Raw genomic sequence first — 26,719 nt, forward strand, 5'->3', positions numbered from 1 at the left:
TTGAGACCAAAGTTAAAATTGCACGTAACTTTCTTTTTTTAACACATGAAAGGTGTAAATAATGCCTTTTGAGTCCCTCAGGTGAGTCTAGAAACAATAGTCTAAAACAAAGGATTAAAGGTTTGGATAATGGAAAGGGAGTGATCCCCCTCGTCATTGGCCTGGTCCCCCATTTCTGTGTGAAATTCCCTAATTTCAGAAGCCTTCTTCAGTGTGGCGATAACTTATTCTACAACTGAGGATTCCAAACAATGACCAACCGATGATCCAAAGGCCTATTCGTAAGCAGTCCTTGGCTTTTTGGTTTCCCTATAGTACAACAAAAAGTCTGAAGGTCAGGATAATAAGTTAGAACAGTTTTTATGCAGGGTACTCACAGTCCCCTCTTGGTTCTTCTGTGCCTCTCTATTTAGGCACCTTTGTGGAGTTGTGGCTGGACGACCTTGACTGCAGCTTCCTTGAAGAGAGCTCTTGCCTTGGGCTCGGGATATTTGAACTTCCCTCAGGTTGGGCGGGACAATTTAGGGACCTTCACGGGTCCTCTACAGCAGGATGATCTGGCTTCCCCTAGCTGCTCCACCAACTCATCAATCCTCAGCATAGGGTGGGCATCAAATGCAGAGGTCTTGTTAACCCATCTGAAGTCAATGCAGAATAGAATTGTCTCATCATGTTGTTTTAAACGGGAATGAGTGGAGATGATTACTGTTTCTTGGATGGCTCTATTAGCCTACATGCAGCATCTTTTTTACTTTCTTTTCCATGATTCCCTATGTGCTTTGGGTACCTGGTAGAGTCTAAGGCATGCAAGTTGTTCCTGTAACGTATGAATGAAGTGAAAATCCCTTCCGCTTGGCCTGGTCTCTCGGAGAGCACATGTGAGATTTGCTTTAAGAAAGCTTGCAAATCTAGCTTCCATTGAGGGTCTAGGTGTTACATGACAAGATGGGAGGTGTCATTCGAAGATGGCTAAGGTGGTGATGGTCTGGTTAGGGTCAGCCCAATCTTTCAGAAGGTTTTCATGAGTTAATTGCTCTTTGAGCCTTTGATCGCTTTGTTGGACCCAGTAATTAAGATCCCCAATTACTTTGTTGATCTGATAAGTGCCATGCCACTTGATGAGAAATGTATTTTCGGATGTTGGTAATGGGAAATGAGCTTGATCACTAGTCTGGAATTTCCAGAGGCAGTCGTTTTGATTATATTTATTGTTTTTCTGGACTTGAGACATTCTAATCAAAGCCATACAAGCCCTGGTTAAAATTGGCAAAGTACTCCCCTGGGTCCTCCTGTGGTTCTCAGATTCCCCTTAAGATATCAATAACATCTTGTGGTTCTCCGCCATATACCAGTTTCAATGGGGAAAACCGATTGGAGCTTTGTGGGGTTTTGCAAACTGCTAATAGGGCCCACTGTATAACAGGCACGTCATTTAGGGGTTGACAGAGGTTGCACGTGCGACCTCTGCAGTCTCCCTTGCGACCTCTAAAAAAAAAAAAAGCAAGTAAAAAACGTTTTTTTTTTGTACTGAAAGCTCCTGGGCTGTGACCAGCACCATGTGGCTCTTTACTTCTGGAGTGGTTTGCTTTCTTGTTCAAGAAAAATAAGAACAGGAGTGCCACAAGTCGAACACTTTCAGCACTGACCCTAAAAAAGAAAGAATAGGAATACCAAATAATGTGTCTTTCTGGAATTCTATATGATAATTGCTAGACTCATTAAATGTTTATTTCAGGTACACTTCAGGGGGTGAGTCACTGATTTAGTCTGTTCTTAAATGCCTCAACTCAGCCTTTCATCCTTCTGAGGTCGATAAATGAGTACCAACACAGGTTGGGTGATAGTGGGTGTATATTTTTTCTATATAAAGCGCTTAAGCGTAAGTGCTATATAATAACACATCATTATCATTTGGTCATGGACGTCTGCTTGCATTCAGAGTAATTTGGTAATATGGGCCTACACACACTGATCTGAACACAATACATATGGCGATCCATTCTTGTACGAAATGTACATCACATTATAGTGATATCATAACCATATTTTTCGTAGTGTACAATGCTATGTGATGCAACTTCCTGTTTTGTCAACGGGTGAAAGGTTGTGTTCCATCGCTTCCTGCGATATCACTTCAGGGTGGGGTCAAATGATATCACTTCCTGTGATGTCATCAGGGGGTCAAGGGTCATGTGATGTCACTTCCGCTACCCCAGGCATTTTGGTGAAATGACGTCCCTCAAAGAGCATCCTGATTCTTCCCATCTGCTTGTATGAGTTTCCTTAAAATATCTTTATCGGTCTTATTACATTTCTCCACCAGGCTGTCAGTCTTGGGATAACAAATCTTCATGCCCATTAGATGTTTCATTTCCCCATTACCTTGGTCATAAAGGCACCCCACATGTCAGTGAGGAACTCCTGTGGAAATCCCACCTGTGAAAAAGAAGCGCAACAGATGTTTCAAAATGTGTTGTGATGCATTAGACATCATGGAAAATGCTTCACAATAATGAGTTGTATAAGTCACGATAGCCAGAAAATCGTGATTGCCTTGGGTGGAGGTTTCTAATGGGCCCACGATATCCATTGTAACCCTTGAGAAGTGGGAGTCGTTCATGGGAAGTGGTTGTAACAGCGTTTTAGGTATGTGCTGCTGGGATGTTTTCTGGCCGATCTCACGCTTTTCTATATATTGCTTAAAACAGTTGTAGACACCAGGCCAATAGAATTGTAACCAGATGTGTCCTTGAGCCTTTGACTTTCCTTGGGGTCCCAACGCGTGATGTGCATGTGTCATTTCCATCAGCTCTTGTTGGAAGGGAGTGGGATTATAAAATGGCGACTTGCCCGTCAGTTTCCATTGGGGCTAGGCTGTAGCAGGTATTAGAGACCCAGTGGCTTGATAAAATATGGGCCTTGATGGCTCCTCCGGCTGCCTCAAAGATAACGTGTTTGAATGCGTCCCTCGGGTCAGGTACATTCCACTGGGCACTTACAAACCAGGGGGCGGTTAGGTCATAGGATGGTAGGTCACTGTTTTGTCACGATGGGCTTTGGTGTTCCTGTGCCGGACTAGGGAAATCTGAGGTAGAGTAAAATCCGACAGTAACCCATGGGGTGGGTCTCAAGGAGCTAACCACTTCTACCTTGGTCATACGGATGATTTTACAGATTTCCTGAGTGATGGTGCTCCTGGGGCGAATGTGAAAGTCATTGTAGCCTTTGTTTGAATGAATCACCTTCTCCCCTGTAGTGTTGGTTGGCTACGCCTGCCTTTACATTGAGTGAAAAGAGAAGGGAAACTGGACTTTGGAGCAATGCAGCCATAGGTGTCAGGGCAACTGGATTTCTAGTCCAATCCGAATGCTCCCCCTTGCTCCTGCTGGAACAATCAAATCCTCTAGTATGTGGAGGTCAAGACGGCTAAGCCTGGAGTGACACAGGTTGGTAACTTGATCTCTGGGCAGGTCCTAACCTCTAATAGGGATGGCGCTGGGGTCACAGCCATGATCTCACATCTCAGCATCCATCTTCTAACACCATGTACAGTAAGCCCAGTATTTAGACACTTGACACCAAAGTTATACTTGAACATAAATGTACTGTTTCAACACAGGAAAGGTGGAGATAACACCCATTTTTCCCAGGGTGAGACCTTATTTAATGGAAAGGTGATGATACCCCTTGGCATTTGCCTGTTCCCCTTCTTATGTGTGAGATACACTAACTTCAGAGGTCCTTGACTCCATGAATGCACCTATTTTACAACCTAGGATTCCAAATGGTGGCCAGCAGAAGGTCCAAACACCTATTCGTAGGCAGCCCTTTGCCTTGCAGCTTCCGCGTACTATAACAAAAGGTCTGAAGGACTAGCCAAAACCAATAGCCCCATAAAACCATATACCTCATAAATGCATCCCTACATCAATATATTAGGATACAACAGTTTCTTAGGCAGGTTATTCACAGTCTCTGCGCCCTCTCACACTCTCCATTTTCACCAGGTGCTTCTGCCCATAGGGCCATTGGTGAAGTTTAGTTTGGACGGCCTTGTTTCTGGCTTCCTTGAGGAGAGCCCTTGCCTTGGGTGTGGGGTCTTTGAGCTTCTCTCAGGTTGATCAGCAGACCTTCAGATCCTTCACAGGTCCTCTGTGGCAGGACATTCATGGTCCCTGGGTGTGTACTTGAGTACTGATGTGTTTTTAAGACTTAAAATTCAGGCTCTCAAGAGGTTAATTCCTAAACCCAGTATTTACATAGTCCCACGCAGTCCTTCCTCTGCCCCGGGAACTATTCTTATGGGCTAGTATTGTCTTCCCCAGCCTTTGGGTGTTCATGAATCCTCCACCCAGACTGATCACCTTGCCTTTAAGTCTCAGGCTTCTTGAAGGATCACTTGTGTTCTTCTTTCAATGCCAGCCGCCTGGATGTTCTTGGTGGCTTACAAGATGAGACAGGAATTTCTCCCCACCATTTGAGTTCTTGTCAGGCAGACAATATTCTTTGTGTTGCCCTTCTTACAAAGGGCAAGTTTTCGTACCTCTGCATAGCAGGTGGAGGTCCTTGGCTGTGGCACCTCCAACTCCCAGAAGATCAATGGCTAAGGCTTTCCTCGTCTTCGTTAGCTCCAGTGTTGCAGGGTTTCTCTCTAGGTTGTTTCTCCTGGTGGGTAGCAGCACCTCCGAAAATCAAGGAGGGCTCCAAAAGACAGACTTCTTTTGGGGTTCCTCCTTCCTCTTGGTGCAAGGGAGCATGGGCAGGCTTGTCTGCATCCATTGAGATCCGTGCCCTCTTACCCATGGGTCTGGGTCTCCTCACTTTACATATGTTATTTTCATGTGCTTGAATGTTGGAGGCTGACTGTTTTTTCCTCCCTTTATTGGTACCCCTTTACCATTACCTCTTCATTAGTATCTGGCACTGATTAATTGGTTGAGGGTCTTGAATCCCTGTAATGAGGGCCTGCAAGGGCTTAAAAGGCACAATATTGAATCTTACGATGTCAGGGAAAGCGCAGTCATGCAGCTCTGCCTCTCGCTGGCTTTGACTGCTCCAGTGCCCCTCTGGACCTGTTAACAAGCTATGTGCGCATGCAGGGTCCAGGGACCTCCAGAAACCTGTAGTCCCATTAGTCTCCATTTTCTCTCAGGGGATCCTCTTAGGGGTGGCCGTGTCAACTGCTGTCTGTGGTAACAGTCGGAGCAATTCCTTCCCTAAAAACCCACTACATGTCCAGGTGAAAACGGGGAGTTCAGAGAACGCGCCACAGAAGGCAAGTGATGATAAAGTTGTTTTCCTTCACTGTTTTCAAAACACAAAATTACCCAAAAAGGGTAAATGGGCGATGGGTCCATCGTTTGCTAAATCAGAGGGGTCGAGGCCGGATTGCTTCAACAATTGAGGAACTCTGTAAATATGCCTTGATAAAAAAAACCAAACCAATGTGTTCACCAGTGGAACCCAGAGTGGACGAATTATATCTGGGATGGGCTTAGTCAAATAACCAGGAAGAGGATCCTCACCATATGCAGTGGCCTCCATATAGGACATTACACACGACAACTCTATTTTGGTAATAGTAGAAAACGAATCCCAACTAGGAACAGTGGTGAATGTTGCAGGAGAGAATGGTACTAAGGAATGATATGATTTCGATTGAATATCAATCTGAACATGCTGGATGTTCTCAACGAATAACAGCTGTTAAAATTGACTTGAGGGGCACCAATATGGTAGCTGCAACATGGTATACACAATGCTTAATCACTTTAAACAGTTCTGGGTGAGGATTGCAAGCAGGCCCTGAACATGCAAAGACTTGTGCTGTTGGATATTCTAGGCACCTTGAGTTAAGTGGGGTATGGGTTCAGTTCTTGCACCAATGCTTCTCACAGCACCTAACTGATTGCTTTTACAATTTTAACTAAGAAGGTTACCAAGGACTAGAGGGACAGTTTTTAGGTTTAAACGGCCTAAGAAGGGCCAATGAATTGGCAACAGATGAGGTGAGCGAATGATAAGATTGGGATGAAGAATGCTCATCGGAAGTATCAGGGGAAGGTGAATTAGAGGATAAAAGTAAGAAAGAATCTGCCAAGGCAGCATGAGAAACGAATGCAAGGACGTTTAGACGCCTTCCCTTTTCCATCCTGCCGTTTTTTTATGGGGTGAAATACCCTCGTACCACCCTGTTCCCCTTATTGTCCTTGCCCCCCTTATCCTATTTTCTCAACATCTTCATTGACTACTTGAAAGCTAGCTGCCTCATATTTCCTACGACCCCATGCCTCTGCTCCCCTTCTGATCCCGCCCACTGCGTGCTGGCCCTATACCGCGCAGCACCCTCATCAGCGTGTCGCACAACTGCCTCTCTCTCCTCTTCCTGTTTGCCTCCCAGGTCAACGCAACGGATACTGGACTATGCTCAGTGTTTATTTTACTGTTTGCCTGAAGCACCCTACTTATTAATTTTAATTCTCAGGAAAACTCCTTTTTCGATGCTTTCGCTTGCCCGCAAATCTGCCTTTATTGTGATCCTGTCTTTTTTCCGATATTCATGAATGTAAATTTGTTAAAACGGCAGCATCGCAATAATAAAACCCATCATTACGATACACGGAGGTGAGAGGAAACCCGCAAGAAGAGCCTTATAATTGCATTGCATTCACAACACCATGCAGTAATCCATGGTTTCCAATTGTTACAACATGGCACCATTTTCAACAAATTGGCAAATTCAACAATCACTTGTCTATTTATCAGCGTTGCTAGAGCAGAATGATGAGTTACAAGAAAATGTGGGCGCATAAATAGTATAAACTGGTGATGCCCCCTCTTTCACCTCGAATTCACTCTTGCACGGAACAACATTTAAGATGACCCTATGGGGGTGACATCACCACTGTGAATTTCAAACGGGCTTCACGAAATGTGTGCAAAATAAGGACTTGCTCGCTGACATAGATCTTGCTGCATTCTGATCCATATCCTCAGCGGCTTTTCATCAGTGGAGCATTTGTGTGAATTAGCCCCTCGCCATCTATTTGTCGTCCGGCTTTGTGTCCCAATTGTTGCCTGCTGGTGTGGCACTTTCTTTTGCACTGTGCTTTAATCTCTTTACCTTTTGCAGGTCTTGGAAGGATGTCTCGGCCTCTCTCAGCTTCTCTCGGATAATTTGCTCCTTGGCAGAGATCTGGGATTCCTCGCACTCCAGCGTCTTGATGTCCTCTCCCAGCCTAGAAGTCAGAAAAATCAGTTAGAGCAGCAGGGTACCGGGCTCAGGAAAACACCCACACCAAAGCAACTGATATGACAAAAGCGCCTGTAAACAAGTGTTTCTAGGCCCGAGAAGGGAGGGAAGACAGAGGGAGGACAAGACAAACAATCTTACTAGGCCTTGTGTCATTCAGATCGTGCAAGTGCGACATGCAGAGTGCATTGGGGAAGGGAGAGGGGGAAGTGCTAGGGAAAGGGAGTGGCAAGTGCAATCAGGGCAACATTGGGCAGAGTAGCTGCAGCCAGGGCAGCGCTTCTCCTGGTAAGTGCAAGGAGGCAGGGCAGTTACAGCCCCAAAGTGACGGTAGGCCTGGAGGCAGTGGAGAGGAGACTGATCATGGAGGAGCCTGGTACCCAGTAAGACTCTGAAGAAACCACAAGACCGGTCGGCGTGGCAGACAGGTAGGTCAGCAGGGGAGGGAGAGAGAGAGAAAGCAGAGGAGAAAAGGAAGGTTGTGAACTGCTTCCGGAACATCTGGTGGTCCGGCTCAAGTTTGGGAGGGGCAGGGAGGCCATTCCAGAGGGAGGAACCCACAGAGAAGAGAGATCTACCTCCACTCTCTGACTGGAGAAGCGCCTGACCGTCAGAGAGTTGGAGGTAGCTGAGCGAAGGGCTCGCAAAGGAAGGTATTGTGGAAGAGAGAGTTGGATGTAGTGCAGGCCCCGGCCCCAGAAATTCCTACAGGGTCATGGGTGTGACCCTGTTGAGGGGGCCAGTCAGTCTGGGGTCGGTGACCAATCTGGGCAATGCAGGGCCAGACCTACTCTTCAAGTTGTGTTAGGGAGTTGTGGGGGACCCCCACCCCTGGTTAACCAGAATGCATGGAGGCACACATGTGCACTGATGCCTCTGTCTCAATGCCTATTTGCTTGTGCCCTTTCCAGGTCTCTTTTTCTACTATTTCAGATGACTCTTGAGAGACTACCAAGACCAGAATTCATGAGACACCACAGCCCCTTGAAATAGATAATAGTTCCTGGGAAGCAGCATCATTTGTAGAAAAACTACAAGTACCACAATGCACTAGGTCCACATAAACAAGACCTTGCCTGGGACAGCTAGAACATCCTGGTTATCCTATTGAAAAAGGACTTGGCTTTGCAATGCAGGGGCCGAATGGGAGCTTAAACACCTACCCCACAAACCACAGACTGGCAATAGGTGAGCAGTGGGGCAGCAGTGGCGAAGCTGCAACTAGCAGTAAACTGCCCAGCACTAGGGGAGGCTGGTGGACCCTCCTCAAAACCTTTGTGGACACAGATCTACTTGAGCCAGCAGGGAAACAAAGAACAAACTACGAAAGTGACCATATGGCAAAGATGGAGGCTGAAAAGGGGCGGGGCTAAAGGTCCTTCCAGAGGAAGTCCCAGCCCACAAGGGGATAGTTCAGGTAGAGATTAGCCCAGGAACGCAACTGCCTTGGGTAAGCAATGGGAGTAAAGGGAATTTCTAGGTGGAAAGGGGAGGGCTAGAAGAAGCCAGCACAGTCATTTGATAGGGGGAGATGTACAGGCGGAATCAGAGAGATTATGAAGTAAGACCAGAGAGAAGTGTGGAGCAGCTGGAAGACTTGGAGGTGACTTTAGGGTGTTTACAGAGAGGAGGTAAGTTGTCAGGGTGAAAAAGTTGTAAAAAGAGTGGTTGGAGGCAATGGCATCTGTAGGGTAGAGCCAAGGGAGGCATCTGCTTCCCCTCCAAAATGTTATGCCCTCATTTTGCCTCCCCAGGTGGCAGGTGTGAGCCTGGGTTGCTGTGCTGGCTGCCTCCCTATGAAGAAAGCCAGCACAGAACAGAAAGTGAATACATTTCTGGGCTGACGCCTCGGGAACAACATCATAAGGACGTTCAGCCAGTACTGCCCGCTGCCGCTCGTAGTGGCTTGTTTGGGAGTGGGTGTTGCCATGGCCTTGACGGTGTGGGGCTTCTGTTGTGGAGAGTGGGAGGCAGGGGCAGGTAGGGGGTTGTGCTCTGAGTGGTGGGGACAGGATGCCAGGCATGGGGCTTGTGCTCTCGGTGGTGGGGGGGGCAGGATGCCAGGTATAGAGCTTCTGCTCCAGGTAGTGGGGGGCAAGATGCCAAGTATGGGGCTTGTGTTCAGGGTGGTAAAGAGTAGCATGCCAAGTATGGGGAGTGTGCTCTGGGTAGTGGGGGGTAGGATTCCAGGTACGGGCTAGCAATTCTGGTGATGGGGGTAGTATGCCGTGTATAGGGCTTGTGCTCTTGGAGGTGGGGGCAGGATGTCAGCTATGGACTGTTGGACCTGGTATTGTGCTGACTGATTAAGTAGAGTTGTTTGTAACTAGTAGGGCTATGCTTAACTGGCAGCTTTCCAATTGTGCTGAACGTTACAGTGTTTAAGAGAACTGTGAAATATTACACATGACTCCAGGCAGGCTGGAGCTTTTATTAGCCCTCTAATTGAGGACGTGGGTCACCCTGAATTGACAGCACCCTGCCGCATTTAAGGTGTATTACATGTTTCCTATATAGTTGCATGTAAATGTTTTTATCCGGTTTTCCCCAATCAATGAGCTGTAGAAATGTTCTATTTTGACCTCTGCTGGGTCACTTTGGGATAGTTCACCAGCATCAATTTGGGAAAAGCATTCACATCACCCATTTATATGTCCCCCCCCTTCCTATGTTTGCCTGTGGCCCCTTCTGCGCTCCACCCAAATTTGAGTCCTGGAGACAGCACTGGTTGGAGGTAATAAATGTAGAGGAAGTGTAGGAGGCTGGTTGAAAGTAGGAGAGAGAAAGAGGGGAGAGGGCATTGAGTGCCAGTAGGGTGAGGGAGAGCAGGTTCAGGATAGTGTGGGGAGCAGTGAGAGCTGGAGGGTAGGTGGGGGGGAGAGAAATAACTCTTTGGCTCTAGTGGAATGACACTATAATAAGACTGGGCTATTGATGTGGAGCCCCATCGAACATTCGTATACATAAATACATGGTTATTTAACATCACAATATACCTCTACGCAAAGGAAAACCTTTTCATCAGTGTATTCTTTAATTCAATATTTGAATAAATGACATGATGTCATCATGTCAGAAAGCACGGAGGAAACACTCCCATCTAATTCATGGCACGGAATTCATTATAGAACGATTTAAGGAAAAACAAATGCCATCTGGGGTGCACACACGTTTACATTTTTGACAATGCTCGCATTTCTTGTAGTGCTAAAACTAAATCTGGGGCCAGTTATTACATGTGTAAGGTCACTTGGGGGCATTTCTCTGAAGGTGTGAAATATTGGTTAAATAAAATGTCTGCTTAACTGGCATGGCTGCGCTTGGCAGAGCCATGAATAGCAAAATCGTCTTGGGTTTTCAAAACGAACAAAGAAAATATACAAATAATCTCTGGGGAAATGCATGATATGAATTTCCGTTCCAATTCACAATCACCTTGAGCAGTAGCAGCCTCCTACTTATTGCTAAGAAACATAGACTGAGGATCTGTCCCGATGCGTCTATGCAGTCGGAGGCCAGACATGGCTAGTTGTCCGTCCTTGTTTCCCCTCCATGCGCTGATAATCAGCCTGGATCTCCACTCTGCATGCATGTTCACACATCGAAGGTCATTAATGGTGCAGATTTAACAATGTTTAGCGCCATTGAAAAATATGGTTGCACATGGCAATTTTCGCTGCAGCTATTTTCACTGTGGTGTTTTCACCCCAGACGTTTTTATTTAGGAACAGGGGTCCCCTCTAGAACCTCCCACCACCTCAGCCATCCCCCCCAAACCGCTGGATCTATGTGATCACTGCCCCACCCATAACGTCGACTTTGAAAATGCTGACTTCCACTACAACACGGCGCAATTATCACATCGATCACTTTGGCCCGTATCCCAAACCCGCCTCCCCTGCCCATCCCTACTTACCTTATGGCGGCACACTTCTGTGTCTGCTGCCGACTCATCTCTTTCCCTGCAGAGTCAGTTCCAGGGCTCTTTTTTACTTTATCGTCCCCCGCAACCCACGACCCCGCAAACCCATTACACCGACCCAAGGGAGCGGGGGACACCCCCACAACTCCCGCTCCCCTTATTTAAAGTAATAGGATTTTTATTTTTATTTTTAATAGATCCCACTTTTGCCCTGTACAAACATTCCAACTGCGACTTCAGTCGAAATTTTGGTACGGGGCAAGAGCGCAGTATTGTACAGGTAAAACTTTTAGAGTCAACATTTTGGTACAATACCAAAACGCTTACATACACAAACACACAACAAAAAAACACCCAAAAATGGCTGGGGTGAAAACACCATGGTGAAAATAGTCACGGCAAGAATTGCTGTGATGAAAACACATTAACCGAAAAATAGGGCACCAGCCATTGCAATTGATCCTGATGGTTTGCACCAACTGTTTCTCGAGTGCTAAAAAAGCAAACAGAGTCCCTCACTAGCATGGTTATCTGCATGGTTATCCGCCAGTATCAGAATAACACTCCTAGCTTCAGAGGGCCACTTGATATCCCCGCACAGTGCGGATTTCCCCTTGGAATTCCCTCTGCATGGGTGCAAGTCCGGAGGGTGCTCAGGCGGGGACTGGCCTATAGGGCAATAGGCCCAGGGCTGAACCAAAAACACAAAATGCTGGCGTGGAACAGTTTTCTGTATCAAAGTAACCAGTTTGATGAGTTACTTCACTATGCGGCTAGTAGTTTTGACCAGTGTTGCTGAATAAATATTCTTTAAAATGCACAATTTTCATCACATTTTATACAGAAACCCGCCGTTGGGTACTGTTCAACCAGTATCACAAAAGGAATGAATAGCCACTTGTAACTGCGGGCCACTTTTTCATTGGTGCCCGAGACAATTTTATGGGCCAGTCGGGCCCTGAGGGAGCTTCAGGTACACCTCAGCTTGGTAATCCTAATCCATGTGGATAATGGGTTGACCGACCGCATATTGATTTCCCAAGATAATCAAACTAGAGAGGGGTATAATGAGGGGTATAATTCAGTGATAGGCCACTACCATCCCTTCATGCAGTGTAGACACTGCTCGTGCGTTTGATACAGCTTTTTCACAAACAACTGTGCACTGGCGAAAAGAGTCAATGGGCTTGGAAATGTAGATACAAACTCAGGTTAGGATATTTTACGCTCAGCGTTTTAAACCTGTGCACATCATCTCTTCCAGAGAAATCAAGCTGACCCTGAAATGAGAAGACACGTGTGCACGGGGCACAATACGACAACAGGCCTCTGATTAGGTGTCAAGGGACTTACTGAGAGGAACAGATTAACACATGATCAAGAGTCAAGCATTCAAGGGACCAGACCAAAGAATAACAAACACCCACTACGCATGGAGGTGCTTCTCAAGCCACATATGTTGGATTCTAGATGTAGGACAGAGAGATTTGCTTGGGTCTCTTTAACTATCAAAGCTTATTTTGTATAGCTGTTGGACTGCGCTACTGGAAGAACCTGGCAGGGTGCAGGATCCTTACCTGAGCTGGGATGGGATTCACGTGTCTGCACACTACACTGCCAGTTGTCCTAAAGGGTGGGTTTCTCCTGCAAATTCTAAAAGGAGATGATTCCTGTCAAGCCTCTGTGATGCTGACAGGGTGGATTGGGAAAGAACCTTGGAACCATGTTAATGGTTTCAGTTCATAATCACCAAATAAACCTAAATGCAGACTAAGCAAAGTTGCCACATGTTGGGTGTGTCATACAATCAGAACGTTGCTACCTTGGATGGATCATACCTACATGTTTATGCACATTTTGAAATTTGAGTCACAGATGGAACATGAATCACACTGAGTCTCAAGGATGGTTGAAGGGTTTTTATTAGAATGTCTGTGGACTCTATGGCCATCCCATGCTCTCCTCCATAACACAGATGTCTGGAACCCCCGGTTAGTGCTAATAACGGTTGACTCCTACCGTATGAAGCTGATTGTACTACAGGTGATGTCCTAAAGGCCGGCTGTCTAGACTCCCCCAGGGACTTCCTGGCTGTCCCTACTATACCCAGTTGTTAGTAGGCTAATGGGGTTTGGATAGTGCCTTACAATTACCTTGATGGTTTCAGTCTTCATCTCCCTTTCCTACTCTTTCTTCTGGTCTAAGTCTCACTCCTGCCACCACTGCTCTGTCCCTGCGATGTTCACACTCCTCCTAGATGCTGCCTCCACCCTTGGATGTTACTCCTCTTTACACCTCTATACTCCTGCCTCTCCCACTCTAGGACTTCCTCCTCCACAATACTACTACTCCCTTTACCACAATACTTCTACTCTCCTCTACGCAATACTACTACTCCCTGCTCCACACTACTTCTACTACCTGTACAAGAGGTATGGTTTGAGGCACTTGCACACAAATATTTCGGGACAGGAAATGGGGCCCCCTCGGATGCCACCATCCACCTCAGGGGCGGGAGACACTCTTGCCGGCTCGCTGATAGGCCTCCCCCTATTGGCAAGGCCAGGACGCTGGCCTTGTGCCATTTGCAATGGATTGAAAAGATTCTTCAGAAGGATGTGTCCAGTTTATACTAATGCCTACATTTTTAGATTTGATTGGCATTGGCGGATTTCCATTCCAATAATTGCCGGTGAACAATTTACCTATTTCTTTGCTTGGCTGAAGTCTGAAGAGCCTGTTTGTGTCTCCATTGTTTGGGTCCGACTTTCCCCATAGGCTGTTGATGTGACCTAAATGCTTAAATCAAGCTATAATCAGCGGAAAATTGTTGCTACTCAAATCTTTCTTCTTCATATTTGTCAGAAATTAGAAACGGGATTGGGCCTGACAGCAGGGAATAGTCTTGAGCATGGGAATCCATGGAGGAGCCCATGCTGGAGAAGCCTTTTTCTTCAAGTGCATAGCAGTGAATGTGTCCAAGAGCTTGTTGAAAGCACCCTCGATGAGCACCTAAGCCTTCTCAACATAGCTTGAATATCTGAACTGAAAGAATCTATTGGGGCTAACGTTTATGTGCTAAACATGATCATCCCAGTCTTGGCATCTAGAATGTAGAGGGGTCTAATTGCTAAGCTGCAGACGTTGGAATGTGCAGATATGACTTCTAATCCCAGCTTCAACCCTTTCCCAAAGCAATTGTGTGATTCTGTGGATATAACTTCATCTGCTCATGCCCCAAATTATAAATATATCCTACATGAGTGGTACAAACGTTTGGGCGGAGAGAAGGCAGATGCATAAATAGAGAAATAGGATGAACATAAATAACAGGCACACTAAGCATAACACACTGAAATATAGGCAAGCCTGCCTATAATTGTACTTTCCTTCTTTTATCTTTTTTTCCTTTCACTTGTTGTCTCTCTGGTGAGCACATACTGGTTCTAGTTCTCCCTTGAACATTCAATTACCTCCTCACCTATGATTTGCTCCCAATATTGCCTTCCCACTCCCCACAATGTTCCTGTGCATCTCTAGACACCAACTCTATGGAATGTATGTGGTTTCCTGCCTCTTTCTGACAACTTCCTGTCTGTTGAAAACGAGTGTTTGCAGGCCGCGACTGTCCACACCCCAACACCACAATAGGACATGAGAAATGTGCCTCTCTGTCATTCCCACCCCAAAGCTGATTACTTCTCCACCACTATCGTGACAGGTGCAAAGCCTTCTTTGAAGTGGTAAAGCATTGTACCAAACCCTCATCTGACACTGAGGAGTCAGCAATTTAGGAAAAATGCAACGGAACCAACAACTTTTTTAGAAACAAAAATATACAACATCCAGAAAATCCTCAAATCAGCCTCCCACGGCATTAGTTCTGCCTGCATCCTAGCACACACACTTTGCCTTTGCACTGAATTCTCTCATCTCTTTCCCTCAAACCTCCTTAAAACAATCATCTTTCTGAAGCCTACTTCCTACACTGACGATATCATCCCGGCCTCCATCATTAAGCAACTATTTGGCCTGGCGCTCAACAAACTGCTCAGCATCATTAATGCCTTATTCCCGGACACCATCAAGACTCGTCGAATACAACCTCTTTTGAAAAAAACGATTTTAGTCCCAAAAAGCATGTCAACTATGAAACTCCCATTTATTGGCAACATCTTGAATAAAGTACTTCCTACACAACTACTGGCCACAATCGAGCAACTACACCTTCTAAACGACTATCAATTGACGCTGAGCCCCAAGTGTAGCATCGAGACAGCAACCATCGAAGTGGTGGATGATGTCCTCAAAATCATGGAAATGGGTGAGTCATGCTACCGCGACCTCTTGGATGTATTGAAGACCATCAACTGCAGCATACTCCTCTCCCTCCTCACCAACAGGATGGGATTTTCTGGTATTGTCCTGAAGTGGTTGACCTGCTACCTCTCTGGCAGACACCAAGCCGTCCAGATGAACACGTTGCATTCTAATGACTCCAGCTCTCCTGAAGAGTCCCCTGAGGCTCTATCCTCTCACTCATACTTTTTCACCTTTACAAAGTCAATGCAGCTCAAGCTAAAATAATACACAGCACAAGCAGTGTGACACAATCAGAAATACGGATGATGGAAGATAAACAAAACCGCACTTCCACTTTAAACCGACCAACGAGGCAGAGATGGAAGTGATATTTAAAAACATGTGCCCCAACTCTTGCCCAGGGACAAAACCTTTCCATCTAAACTCATCCTAGACAATCCTAAAGTCTTTACTCCATTTTAGTACGATTTGGCAACGCATCCTTTAGTTACAACTCAGTCCCTGACACTATTAAGAATGTTGTTTTAACCTCCTTGTAAAGAAACCTGGCTTGAATCATAAGGATTCTAGCAACCTGCGTCACTTTACTACCACCCCCTTTCTTTTGAAGATTGTGGACAAGGTTGCCACCACGCAGCAACGTCTAGAATGTTCTGGCATTTTCCAGGAGTGTGTACATTCACACTAAATGGAAAACCTCAGGCCCTACTACCCCTCCTCACTCCAAGGCCACTTAGAAACCCATGGGTGGACCTGCAGTTGGAAGTCTTGTCCAGACCTACTTACTTATAGTTCCAGTGTCCAATAGCGACTGTTCCCCAAGCCAGAGCCCGCTGCTTATATTTCTTTCTACAATGCAGTTACTGTAGTGCATTGTGGACCAAAGTGTGCTCAAGTCCCAGGTGTCCAAAAGGAAATGAACATGGCTTACATTGTTCAGTGAAGAATGACCGGGCACTAGTCATTAATAAATTGATGCAATGAAGGATTCGGGGGGCATAGGGCCTATAATTCACAAAAATGTGCACTGGAGTAAATGATGCGACGCCTGTGAGTATCTTTGATTTGCGCCTGTTACCTCATACCTTATTTAATTATTTATTGTTTATTTATATACCATGTATACACAGGTGAAGTGCTTCAAAGGTAACCATGCAATAGAGTAATCATTCTTAGGCCTTGAAGATTCCGAATGATCTAAACAGAACAACTAGCATACAAGGCCTGACGACATTTCTACTAGTGCAAGTGCATGAAGTGGTACAATTGAGGCCAGGTTCGGGAGGGGTGGGACGTTAAACGGTGGGGGGCAGGGGGACAGGGCAGACAAACTAACTGGTCCTAGTACATTTAGGTCATGCATACATACAAGCAGAGGTGCGGGGGGTGGACAAAGAGTCTGGTCCAGCAGGGCCCTGGGTTAAGTGCAGAGAAGTTACCCCGCTCAAGGAGCGTAAGCTGAAAGTGCAGTAATGTTGAACAAAATGCAGTCACCCAGAGTCAAGTGCAAAACACCTTATTTCCAAAGCTTAAAAATTGAGTGTTTATGAAATACCAATGACCACACTTTGTGAATCGCATTTTTCGGTATCTGGTCTTTCCATCTAATGCCATTGCATCGAATGCCATTCCATCACATTTTTTCATTTAAAAACTTTGCATCTAATGCATATGTTTGGGGGGTAAAGGGTTCATTTTTGTTTAGGTGCATTATAAAGGGTAAAACACGGATTTGGGGGGACCCCCTTAAAAAAAAGAATTAAAGAAAAGAAATGCATTAGATACAATGGCGTTAGACGGAAAGACCATAAACCCATTTTTCGCAGTTAGGATCTCAAAGATGGTCCAGGAATTTCCATATTTGCTCCATTTATTTTTGCATTGTGCGTCAGGTGCAAACCTGAGCTTCTCACAGGCATCTCCTGATTTGCTCCACTACAAATCTTTCTGAATTAGCACATTGTGAGTGTCTTTTTAACTCAAAATCCAGCAGTCAGTGCTGTAATGTACTCTAAGCTGCCTTGTTGACATAAGCGCTGATCACTGCCGTGGTGGCCACATGCTTGATGAGGTTCCTTCCGTTTCTTTTAGGGTGGAGAGGAGCCCATTTCTGGATTGTCACTGAACACCTGGCAAGGAAACGGTTATGACTTCCCTCCACCAAGTTCCTTTGTGGCCTTTCAAAGAGAAGGGCTAGCAGAGGCTTCCTCGGGACTGCCTGCAGCAGCTGTCTGGAGGATTACTACATGGAAACAAAAATCACCTGGCAAACAAAAGACAACAGCACAGTGACTTGTATAAAATTGAGCACGTATTTATAGGGTACAGCAATGAGTTTAAAAAAAAAACGGTTGGAAATTCCCAGGTGCTCTGCATTTGGCACTAGGAGTCTCTGGCATTAGAATGCACTTGGTTTTCGGGAATCACGACTAATAGTTTCAGTTGGCTTTGCCTTTGGCCCACAGCTGCTATGGGATTGGACACAAGAGCTGTAAGCAACGGGGATTGACGAGATACGTAAAACTGTAGCGCCACAAACAAGCACACACACACAACACACACACACACACATATATTTGGGCTCTCAGCTATGACGGGGCTGCTATATTGCCGTAACGCATAGGTAAGTGCTACCCATAGTTTGCTGACCAGACAGCACACTCTGGAAGAAAATAAAACTGATTGCAATTTAGCGGCTGAGAGAAGCTACGCATCCCAGCCGCAGGAACACGAACTGTGAATACGGATAGCCAATGGGAATTGCTCTAATAGAGACTCAGGGGGCAACTCGTTCCCCTATAATGGGGTGATGGACTATTCACTTCAGGTCTTTTATTGCGTGGTATGTAGGCCATGGCCTAAGAAGATTGTTGCGTAGCATCTATGTCAGGATAGAACGCGCCCTCAAGATCTTGAAGCTAATGCTCGGTTGCAGATGGCTGGCTCAGCCATACCTACGCGTCTAGCAGCACTTGGGAAAGATATAAGGGCTGGGCATCCCAGGCTGCACACATGGCACTGTATTACAAGAGGAGCCCGCACGCATCCAAACATCGACTCTAGCAACCAGCATGCTGGAGTGACTTAGTCACCACACCCTTGCTCCGATGTACGTTCTAACAGCGCTTGCCACAAATTCACCATGACACCCTGACAGTGTCTGTCGTAAGGAGCACACCTGGAGTGTTAGTGCTCAACTCAAGCCACTGAGCCAAGCAACCTGTTGGGATTTCAGGAAAATGCTGAAGACATAAATACATTTTTCATTGAATATTAATTTGGGACATCCTGAAATGTGACTTGGTGGCAGACTTCGAAGACCATATTTGTGCATTCTGAGGAAATGCCACTGCTGACAGATAGAAACCAATAACACTAAGAACTGAATTGCAAGAACACTAAAAACTGAATTGCTGAACAGCAAATAGAAACCAAGAACACTAAGAACTGAATTGCTGAACAGCAAATAGAAACCAAGAACACTAAAAACTGAATTGCTGAACAGCAAATAGAAACCAAGAACACTAAGAACTGAATTGCTGAACAGCAAATAGAAACCAAGAACACTAAGAACTGAATTGCTGAACAGCAAATAGAAACCAAGAACACTAAGAACTGAATTGCTGAACAGCAAATAGAAACCAAGAACACTAAGAACTGAATTGCTGAACAGCAAATAGAAACCAAGAACACTAAGAACTGAATTGCTGAACAGCAAATAGAAACCAAGAACACTAAGAACTGAATTGCTGAACAGCAAATAGAAACCAAGAACACTAAGAACTGAATTGCTGAACAGCAAATAGAAACCAAGAACACTAAGAACTGAATTGCTGAACAGCAAATAGAAACCAAGAACACTAAGAACTGAATTGCTGAACAGCAAATAGAAACCAAGAACACTACGAACTGAATTGCTGAACAGCAAATAGAAACCAAGAACACTAAGAACTGAATTGCTGAACAGCAAATAGAAACCAAGAACACTAAGAACTGAATTGCTGAACAGCAAATAGAAACCAAGAACACTAAGAACTGAATTGCTGAACAGCAAATAGAAACCAAGAACACTAAGAACTAAATTTCTGAACAGCAAACGTTTGGGCTCACAAAGATCTGCACTGGCGCAGATCAGGAGATATCCATTGGCATCTCAGAAGGCTCTGGAGCATCCCTGGGATGCCTTTGGACGCATTTGTGTGAATCGCGTTTGCACATGAGCTTCTCAGAGATGTCCAAAATCCTCAAGGCTGGCAGTAGGCACACATATAACATGCTCACTCACATCCGTTCATTGTGCAAATCTTTCCAAATCAGGCCCAAATGGTCAGCCTGGAGGAGATACGTCAATGGCCAGGCAGAATATCACAAGTGCTATAGGCCCTGTCATATATGAGACGCAACATTAAATGACAACATCAATGTCTGGTGAGTGCTTGCATATGGTGTGGCGTATCTATGCATGCTTTTGAGTGAAGTGGAGGGGTTCCATGTGTTTCTGATGATTCCTTTTTGGACGATTACCTAAAACCCAACGTATATTGGCTGACCTCCATACATAAACGTTTAGTAGGAGTCTGGGGGCTCCAAATCTCCCCATGTCCTTCTGTGGACTGCTTCTTATTACTCTGCCCGGTTAACCAGCAGTTTCCTGACCCCCAAAAATGTTGCCTGGACTTTTGAAGGCCGTACAGTTTTGTGGCTGGATTTCGAGGATTGACCATATCACTGGTGACCCAGTAGAACTTCATGGCACAGGCCAGTCCTTTACCATGCCAGACATCCAAACATTTAGCCATTCTGTGAACATGCGTACATTGTTATGGTAGTATCTCATTCTGGCATCTGTATCAGTGAAGCAGTGCTTGTTTGCAAGCAAATACACCTAGACAAAGATGGGAGAGTACACTAGAAGCAGGACACAGCAGGGTTTCATTCATACGGGGCCGGCGTCCAAACACAGAGTGCGCCTTTTGTGGAGTAGAACGTCCTTTCCCTCAAGAGAAGCCAAGATCTTATTGAGCCGAAGTATGCAGCAATGAGTATGTTTTTGTAAATATCAAACAATGACAACTGTGTCCTTTTTATGATCCCATATCAGTTTAGGGTGCTACCTTATTGCTAATGGCATGTGCTGATGTTGAGGGAATTGGAGTCTGAGGTCCCCCATGACCTTCCAATGTTATCTCCTATTGCTGGTTGCTGAATCTCGCATGACAAGAACACAACAGTCTTTTGGAGTATTGTTCAACCTTTCATGGGAAGCAAATCACGTTGAACCCTAGAGGCCCTTTTACTCAAGGTAACATGTCGTACTATGGATGGAACGGAGAATAACTTCTCAAACCAAATAATAAGAACAACTCAGGAAGTTGGCAAATAACTCTGTTTTAATATAATTTGTCTAAAACAGGGAGTACAACGGACATCAACAGACGTCACACAGCATAATCGCAAAAAATCTGTTGAAAACAACACATTTATACTAAATGTTCATCGTAAATCACGTCATACTATGTGGCAAACTAAGAAAACTTATGGGAGATTGTGGTTGGCTCAAGGGGAAAGTCTAAGTATACTTTCTATACGGGATAGGATCGTGATTGGGTCGTTACAGGCAGGTGGGCACTCATGCCCTCCCCTAGTGCAAATTGTAGCACAAGTCATATTTGACAATAATTAGAAATATAACATTTCATTGGCTCTCAAACTATAAGGTTCTTCTTCGTTATACAGCCTTCTATGATTGGTTACCATGCTTGTACCCTTCTGGAACATTCAATGCTCTAGCAGCACGTAAGCTGGTACCCCAGGTCCTGGTGGTGAACTTCACCGTGTCTCCCCACACAATTAGCCCAACATCTCTCATCACTCCTGCCATCTGCCATGCACATTGTCTTTGAACTCGGCCTTGTAGTAGCTTCTCGTCTCTGGGAATATAAGGGAGTGTGATCACTCGCTATCTTCAATCTGGTGCACCATGCCCATCGTCTATTTTCATCCTCAGCTCACGTGATCAGAGACCGCGGTCATAGATCGCGGATTTGCTCGTATTATAGCCTTAAATTTTCTTTAATAAAGAAACTTGACACCCATGGTGTTCTCTCCTTGCAACTTATCAAAGAATACCTCTGCTTCTCACGTTTTACTGTTCTTCGCAGCTGATAACCAGTTTGTGTCTGCTTCCAGTCTTTGACACCCAGCCAGGCAGCCTCTTTAGTCTTGCTTCAAATTCGAGCTTATTCTTTGCTGTGAGACGCATAGCTTTCAATCCGTCTTCCTTCATGGAGACTTGCTTACTAAAATATATCATCGAATGTCCAGAACTCTTATATACATATATGTTAGCGCCACTGCCTGCAGTCTATATACTATGTATAGTCAGCCTTATGAATACTTAGTCTACTTGTGTTGTATCGTCTGTACAATTGTAAAATGACTTGTGTTTTCTGCAGTGCTCTTCACACATGCAATCTTCATCCCACCCATGAAAGTCTTCTCGATTCTTTACTTCGCCACCAGATTCTATATCACCTATGCATTCTCTTCTCTGGTCATCCTTCGCGATGCGTCACTCTTATCTTCTGTGACGTCATCAGCTTCTTCTTCACACATCTTCACACCTCTTCAGGCACTTCTCTCAGGAGACCATCAGTCTTTTGGGGATACTTCACATAGGGCTTTCTTAGTGGATACCTCGTCTCAAAGATTCTTCGTGGTGTAGGTACCATTACTGGCGTTGCACATGTCGTAATTTCTGGTTGCCAGCGTATAGGCAGAATAGGGGCGGGACTTCCTGTAGAGGTACTCGGCTGCTCCTCTACAGCTTCATTTAAGAAGTTTGTGTACTCTGGTGTCCGGATAGGTTGTGAAGTATTCTGGGGAACATGCTTGTCGGGGGCTTCCAATTCAATTGTTTTGGCAGTTGTTGATTTTATGAATTCTTTCAATCTGGGTTCATCTTTAGAATTCTTTTGTTGTGTGTGTAACTTTATGTTTTATTGGTCTTAAAATGTTATTATTGTTCTTATTATGTCGGTATATTGGTATGTCAAAGGTTATGTTTTAACCTAACGACAATAAATACAACAAATAAAAAACACAACAGTTACATTTCCTTCTGTTTTTGAGTCCCCGCAGAAAAGTGTTCTTTGCGAAAGTTCAGTCTTTCCCTTTCCTGAATGGCTGAATGCCTATGTTTAAAAGTTACTTTGAATTAATTAGGATGCGTGGTCACAGGATTTTCAACATAAGAATTGCACAGCTTACTGGGGATATGTCAACACAACTTCAGAAATACAGAAACTAGACAGGTCAGTATATTCCAATGGCTAACCTGGGTTGGGAATGGAAGTGAAAACGACAGTGGGTATACATGGGTCAAAGTAGGCAGCAACTAAAGGGTACGGAGTACCCTTAGATTTCTAATAAATCGGCCATCATTCCCTTTTTTCTGTCCAACCACCTCGATGGTGGGAGAGTTCCCCTACCTGGCCTTGAACCTATGTTTTGCAATTATTGTAATCGTGCCTTAGCTCACTGGGCTATCATGCAGAGACAAACTTGTTACCCTGTATTTCACTTGCATGCTGGGGACATAACGCCCATTCCTGAACTACCACAGAGAACGGCACTCCGGTGATGAGCCTCTGTCTTCTGCAACTAAACACGATGAACGCTACCGATGTATGTGATTTCACCTAAATTATTTCAACTAAAGGTGAAATCTTCAAAAAGAAAATCTTCAAATGTTTTTATTATTATCCGGGGGACACCCCCGCACCTCCCACTTCCCCTTACCTTATCCTATCCCCTTACCCCAGCCAATCTATGTTTTAAAATGTACCCACTTACCCAACCAAATTCAAAGATTGTTTTTCTCCGGAGATTTCACATTTTCACTCTACTGACCCGAACTTCGGTTCCCAAGGGCGTTCAACCTACCAGCGCCTTCAGACCATACCAATGGTATATAAGGCGCTATATAAATGCAAAATAACATAACATAACATAACATTAGGTGAAAATGGATTCAGTGAAATGCACTGATATGGAACTTCACATCTGTACAGGCAGAGGTATGTGACGGAATTGGGGTTGGGGAGTTTGGCCTGCCGTTAAGAGATGCCAATTGGGTGTTGATTAAAGCTTCATGTTCTGGGGTGCAATGACTCAAAGAAAGGCGGATTTTAAGATGCCTTTTCTTTCGCAGAGTTTCTTTGAATCTTGATAGCAGACCTGTCGTGTTGCGGGTTGGAGTGGAGGAGAGACAGGACGCCATGTCATGCTGGATTTACCTTCAGCTCACAGAGTCCCTCCTCCAAGCACCCGCGCTGATATCTTATTTGGGACAATTCCTATATTTGCAGTGCTATTACACTGGGTCACACTTGTATTTGTCTAGTATACCCTGCTATGCCATGTTTTTCTCTGTGGCTGTGTTTTGACATTCTCTGACCAGCTTTGAAGTGCTATGATTTCTTAAATTTGGTATGCCATGTTATTCTATTTTCTGCAATGTCATGCTACGCTCCTGGGACATGCTATGCAACGTCGGTCTGTTTGAATCTGTCTATCTTGTTCCCAGACGCATCTGCTGGAAATGACATACAATTGCGCTTTTTGATATACTCTTTCCTTTAACTTATTTTGGGAACTTTCTCCCCAAAGTTCCTCTTGCACTTTCACTTACTCCATCACTGCATCAATACCTCACCTTCTTACACTCTTATTGTTTTCCTTTTTTAATTCTCCTTTCCCAATGTCGTTCTTTTAATAACATTCAATTTTTCGGTTTTAAGAAAACATTGTTCCGTTTAATTTTTATTTCCCATCCCCCTCATTTTATTTTATGAAGAATGTTGGCTTTGGTGTGCTAGCAAGTCAGGTCATAACATGCCATGCTTTCCTATGTCATTTCAGATTAATGTCATGTCGCTTTGTACAAGGCCGGAAGGTGACATGTAGAGGAACCCCGTAAACACCCAGACAAAGGGAAATCCAGGACTGGGGCATTGTGCACTGGGTGGTACGAAGTCATGCGAGGTCCCTATAACAATAGTCTATGGTTGAACTAACCAGTTTTATCAGTTAACAGCGCCAACACAATGTGCCTCTCGTGCAGTGATAGAAGTGTATCAAAGAAGTAGTGGAGCTGTGACTCCAGCAGGGGACAGAGTAGGAAGGAAAGGAGCAACGTGCAACACATTTTTCAAGGGTTGGTTGACAGCCAATTCAGTTAAAATGGATTTCACTTTAGCTGTAACTTACATCTGATGTTAAAGCAGAGAAGTGTACTTTAACTACATAAAGGACAATTCCGGAATGGTGAAGGTGTTTGCAAAAAGTAGTCGAGCTGTTAAGAGTATACAATAAAAGTAGTGGCACACCGCTCCCGAGCGTTCCCACTCACTTCGACCGCTGCTTTTGTGGTAATCTGCTTCACACGTGTATGAGTAAAATAAGAATGCAGTGCTCCAAAGATGTGTTAAGTTTTCTATCTTGAAATAAACTGTGAGTGTGATGTTTTACTTTTGGCTCTGCTCGTCACGCACAGTGGAAGCTGATTAACACGTCAGAGCAAAACACAGGTTCTTCTCCGCTCCTCTGTTGCCTTAGCCTCCCCAAAACCGAGAGCATTCGTGAATATATTGTCATTAATTAAGACTCGAGGTGCAGAACTGGCAGGCATGCTGAGGCAGCTCTCGCTGAAAGAGGCCAATCTGCAGGACACATTGCTAGGACAACATCCCTGCCTAGCAATCAATGAATAACATTGTTATGCATGCAGATCCCAGTGTTTGAAAACTGTTGCCACAAAATATACTCATTATTTGGATTTAATGCTGATTGCCACTTGGGAGTTGGGGTATGGATTGATGTGCACCTCTTTTGTTTCAGTTTCATGCATACATTATTATTTCCTCTGGCTCCAACTCTCTGCAGGTCAAACGTTTCTCCAAGCAGAGAGTGGGAGGTCGACCCCTTTCCTCGGTTGGCTCCTCCTTCTGGAACAAAGTTCTCCTCAAAGTTCAGCCGGATCTTCTTAAGTTCCGGAAACTTCTCAAGACTTTCCTTTTCTCCTCTTCCTTCCCTCACCCCCTCCCATGCTTACTCTCCCTCTGCCGCTCTGACTTTGGCATGGTCCCTTCAGAGTCATACTGGGACCACACCACCCCCTACCAGTCCCGCCAGCATCCTTTTCCAGCACTTGCCCTCTAGCTCACTTTCCCGGACTAGCCCAACTTGGTCCTCCCTGTCCACTGTACTCATCCTCCCTTTCCCCCTTTCCCTTGGCACTTTCCACCTGGGCTGGCCCAGCACTTGCCTACCCCCTTCCCTGGGGCCATCCCACTTCTGCACTTCTCCCTCGACCCCCTTGCACTTACCACCTTGTCAAGCACTTTCACAAGTAGGATTGTCACAAGGCCAATATAATCATGTTGTGTTCTACTTTTGTGAGTCCCATGACCCCCCCCCCCCCCAACCTCCATCGTGTATTGTGGTACCTGGAAACACTTGTGTATAGGCGCCATACAAATTTCAAATAAATAAAATAAAAAAAGAAATCATGAAATTAGTTATCCCTGCTCGGATACAAAATTATGTGGATTTTGCACAGAAGAACTAATCATGGTCTACCATTATCATCCAGGGAGAGGTGGTAACCAATCAGGCACAAGCATTCAATACTGGCCTGCCAGAGCATCTCCCCGTCCAGTCCCCGCCTTCCCTCCTTTTCCGTTGGCCACACCTGTTCCAGCTGCCCCCACGCAATTCCACCTTGTCACGAGAATTCACCCCGCCGAAATCCTTGCATTTATCTGGCTCCTGCCGTCTGTCCTGCGGCAGTCCCATGGGTGTTAATACCACATCCCAAAATGTAATCAATGTTAATTTTTGTTGTCAGTCACACATGAATGGATCTGGTACACGAGCATTTGCATAGGATCAAAGTAGGAGATGCTCTCAGCTTTTCAGATTTGCTCCTGCTGCCCTATACCTAATTCACAAAGCCTAACATAGAACAAGTGTGCAGATGCCAGGAGCCTTTTTGAGGCCTCAGAGGCGGCCATCCTTTGGGAAGAGGTGACAAACTCCTCTGATCCGTAACAATATGTAGACAGTAAAAGGTATCTCACCCTGATGAGGTTACATTCACTGCTGTAGCGGGGGCAACGGTGCGGGGCGCCCCACCAGTACATGTCCTGGGAAGGGGCCCC

General features: G+C 45.2%; 1 protein-coding gene across 3 annotated transcripts in view; it reads right to left on the reverse strand.

Moving 5' to 3' along the window:
• The window catches only part of PALM2AKAP2 (PALM2 and AKAP2 fusion), a 1,039,983-nt gene that overhangs the window by 535,789 nt on the left and 477,475 nt on the right, over positions 1-26,719 (reverse strand). For all 3 annotated transcript variants that reach the window (XM_069630772.1, XM_069630773.1, XM_069630774.1), the window contains exon 4: positions 7,124-7,238. In XM_069630772.1, coding sequence (XP_069486873.1) covers positions 7,124-7,238 — 115 coding nt within the window. The remainder of the gene's footprint in view (positions 1-7,123; positions 7,239-26,719) is intronic.

The sequence above is a fragment of the Ambystoma mexicanum genome, chromosome 6q, assembly GCF_040938575.1.
Source record: "Ambystoma mexicanum isolate Mex_15411 chromosome 6q, UKY_AmexF1_1, whole genome shotgun sequence".
Lineage (NCBI taxonomy): Eukaryota > Metazoa > Chordata > Amphibia > Caudata > Ambystomatidae > Ambystoma > Ambystoma mexicanum.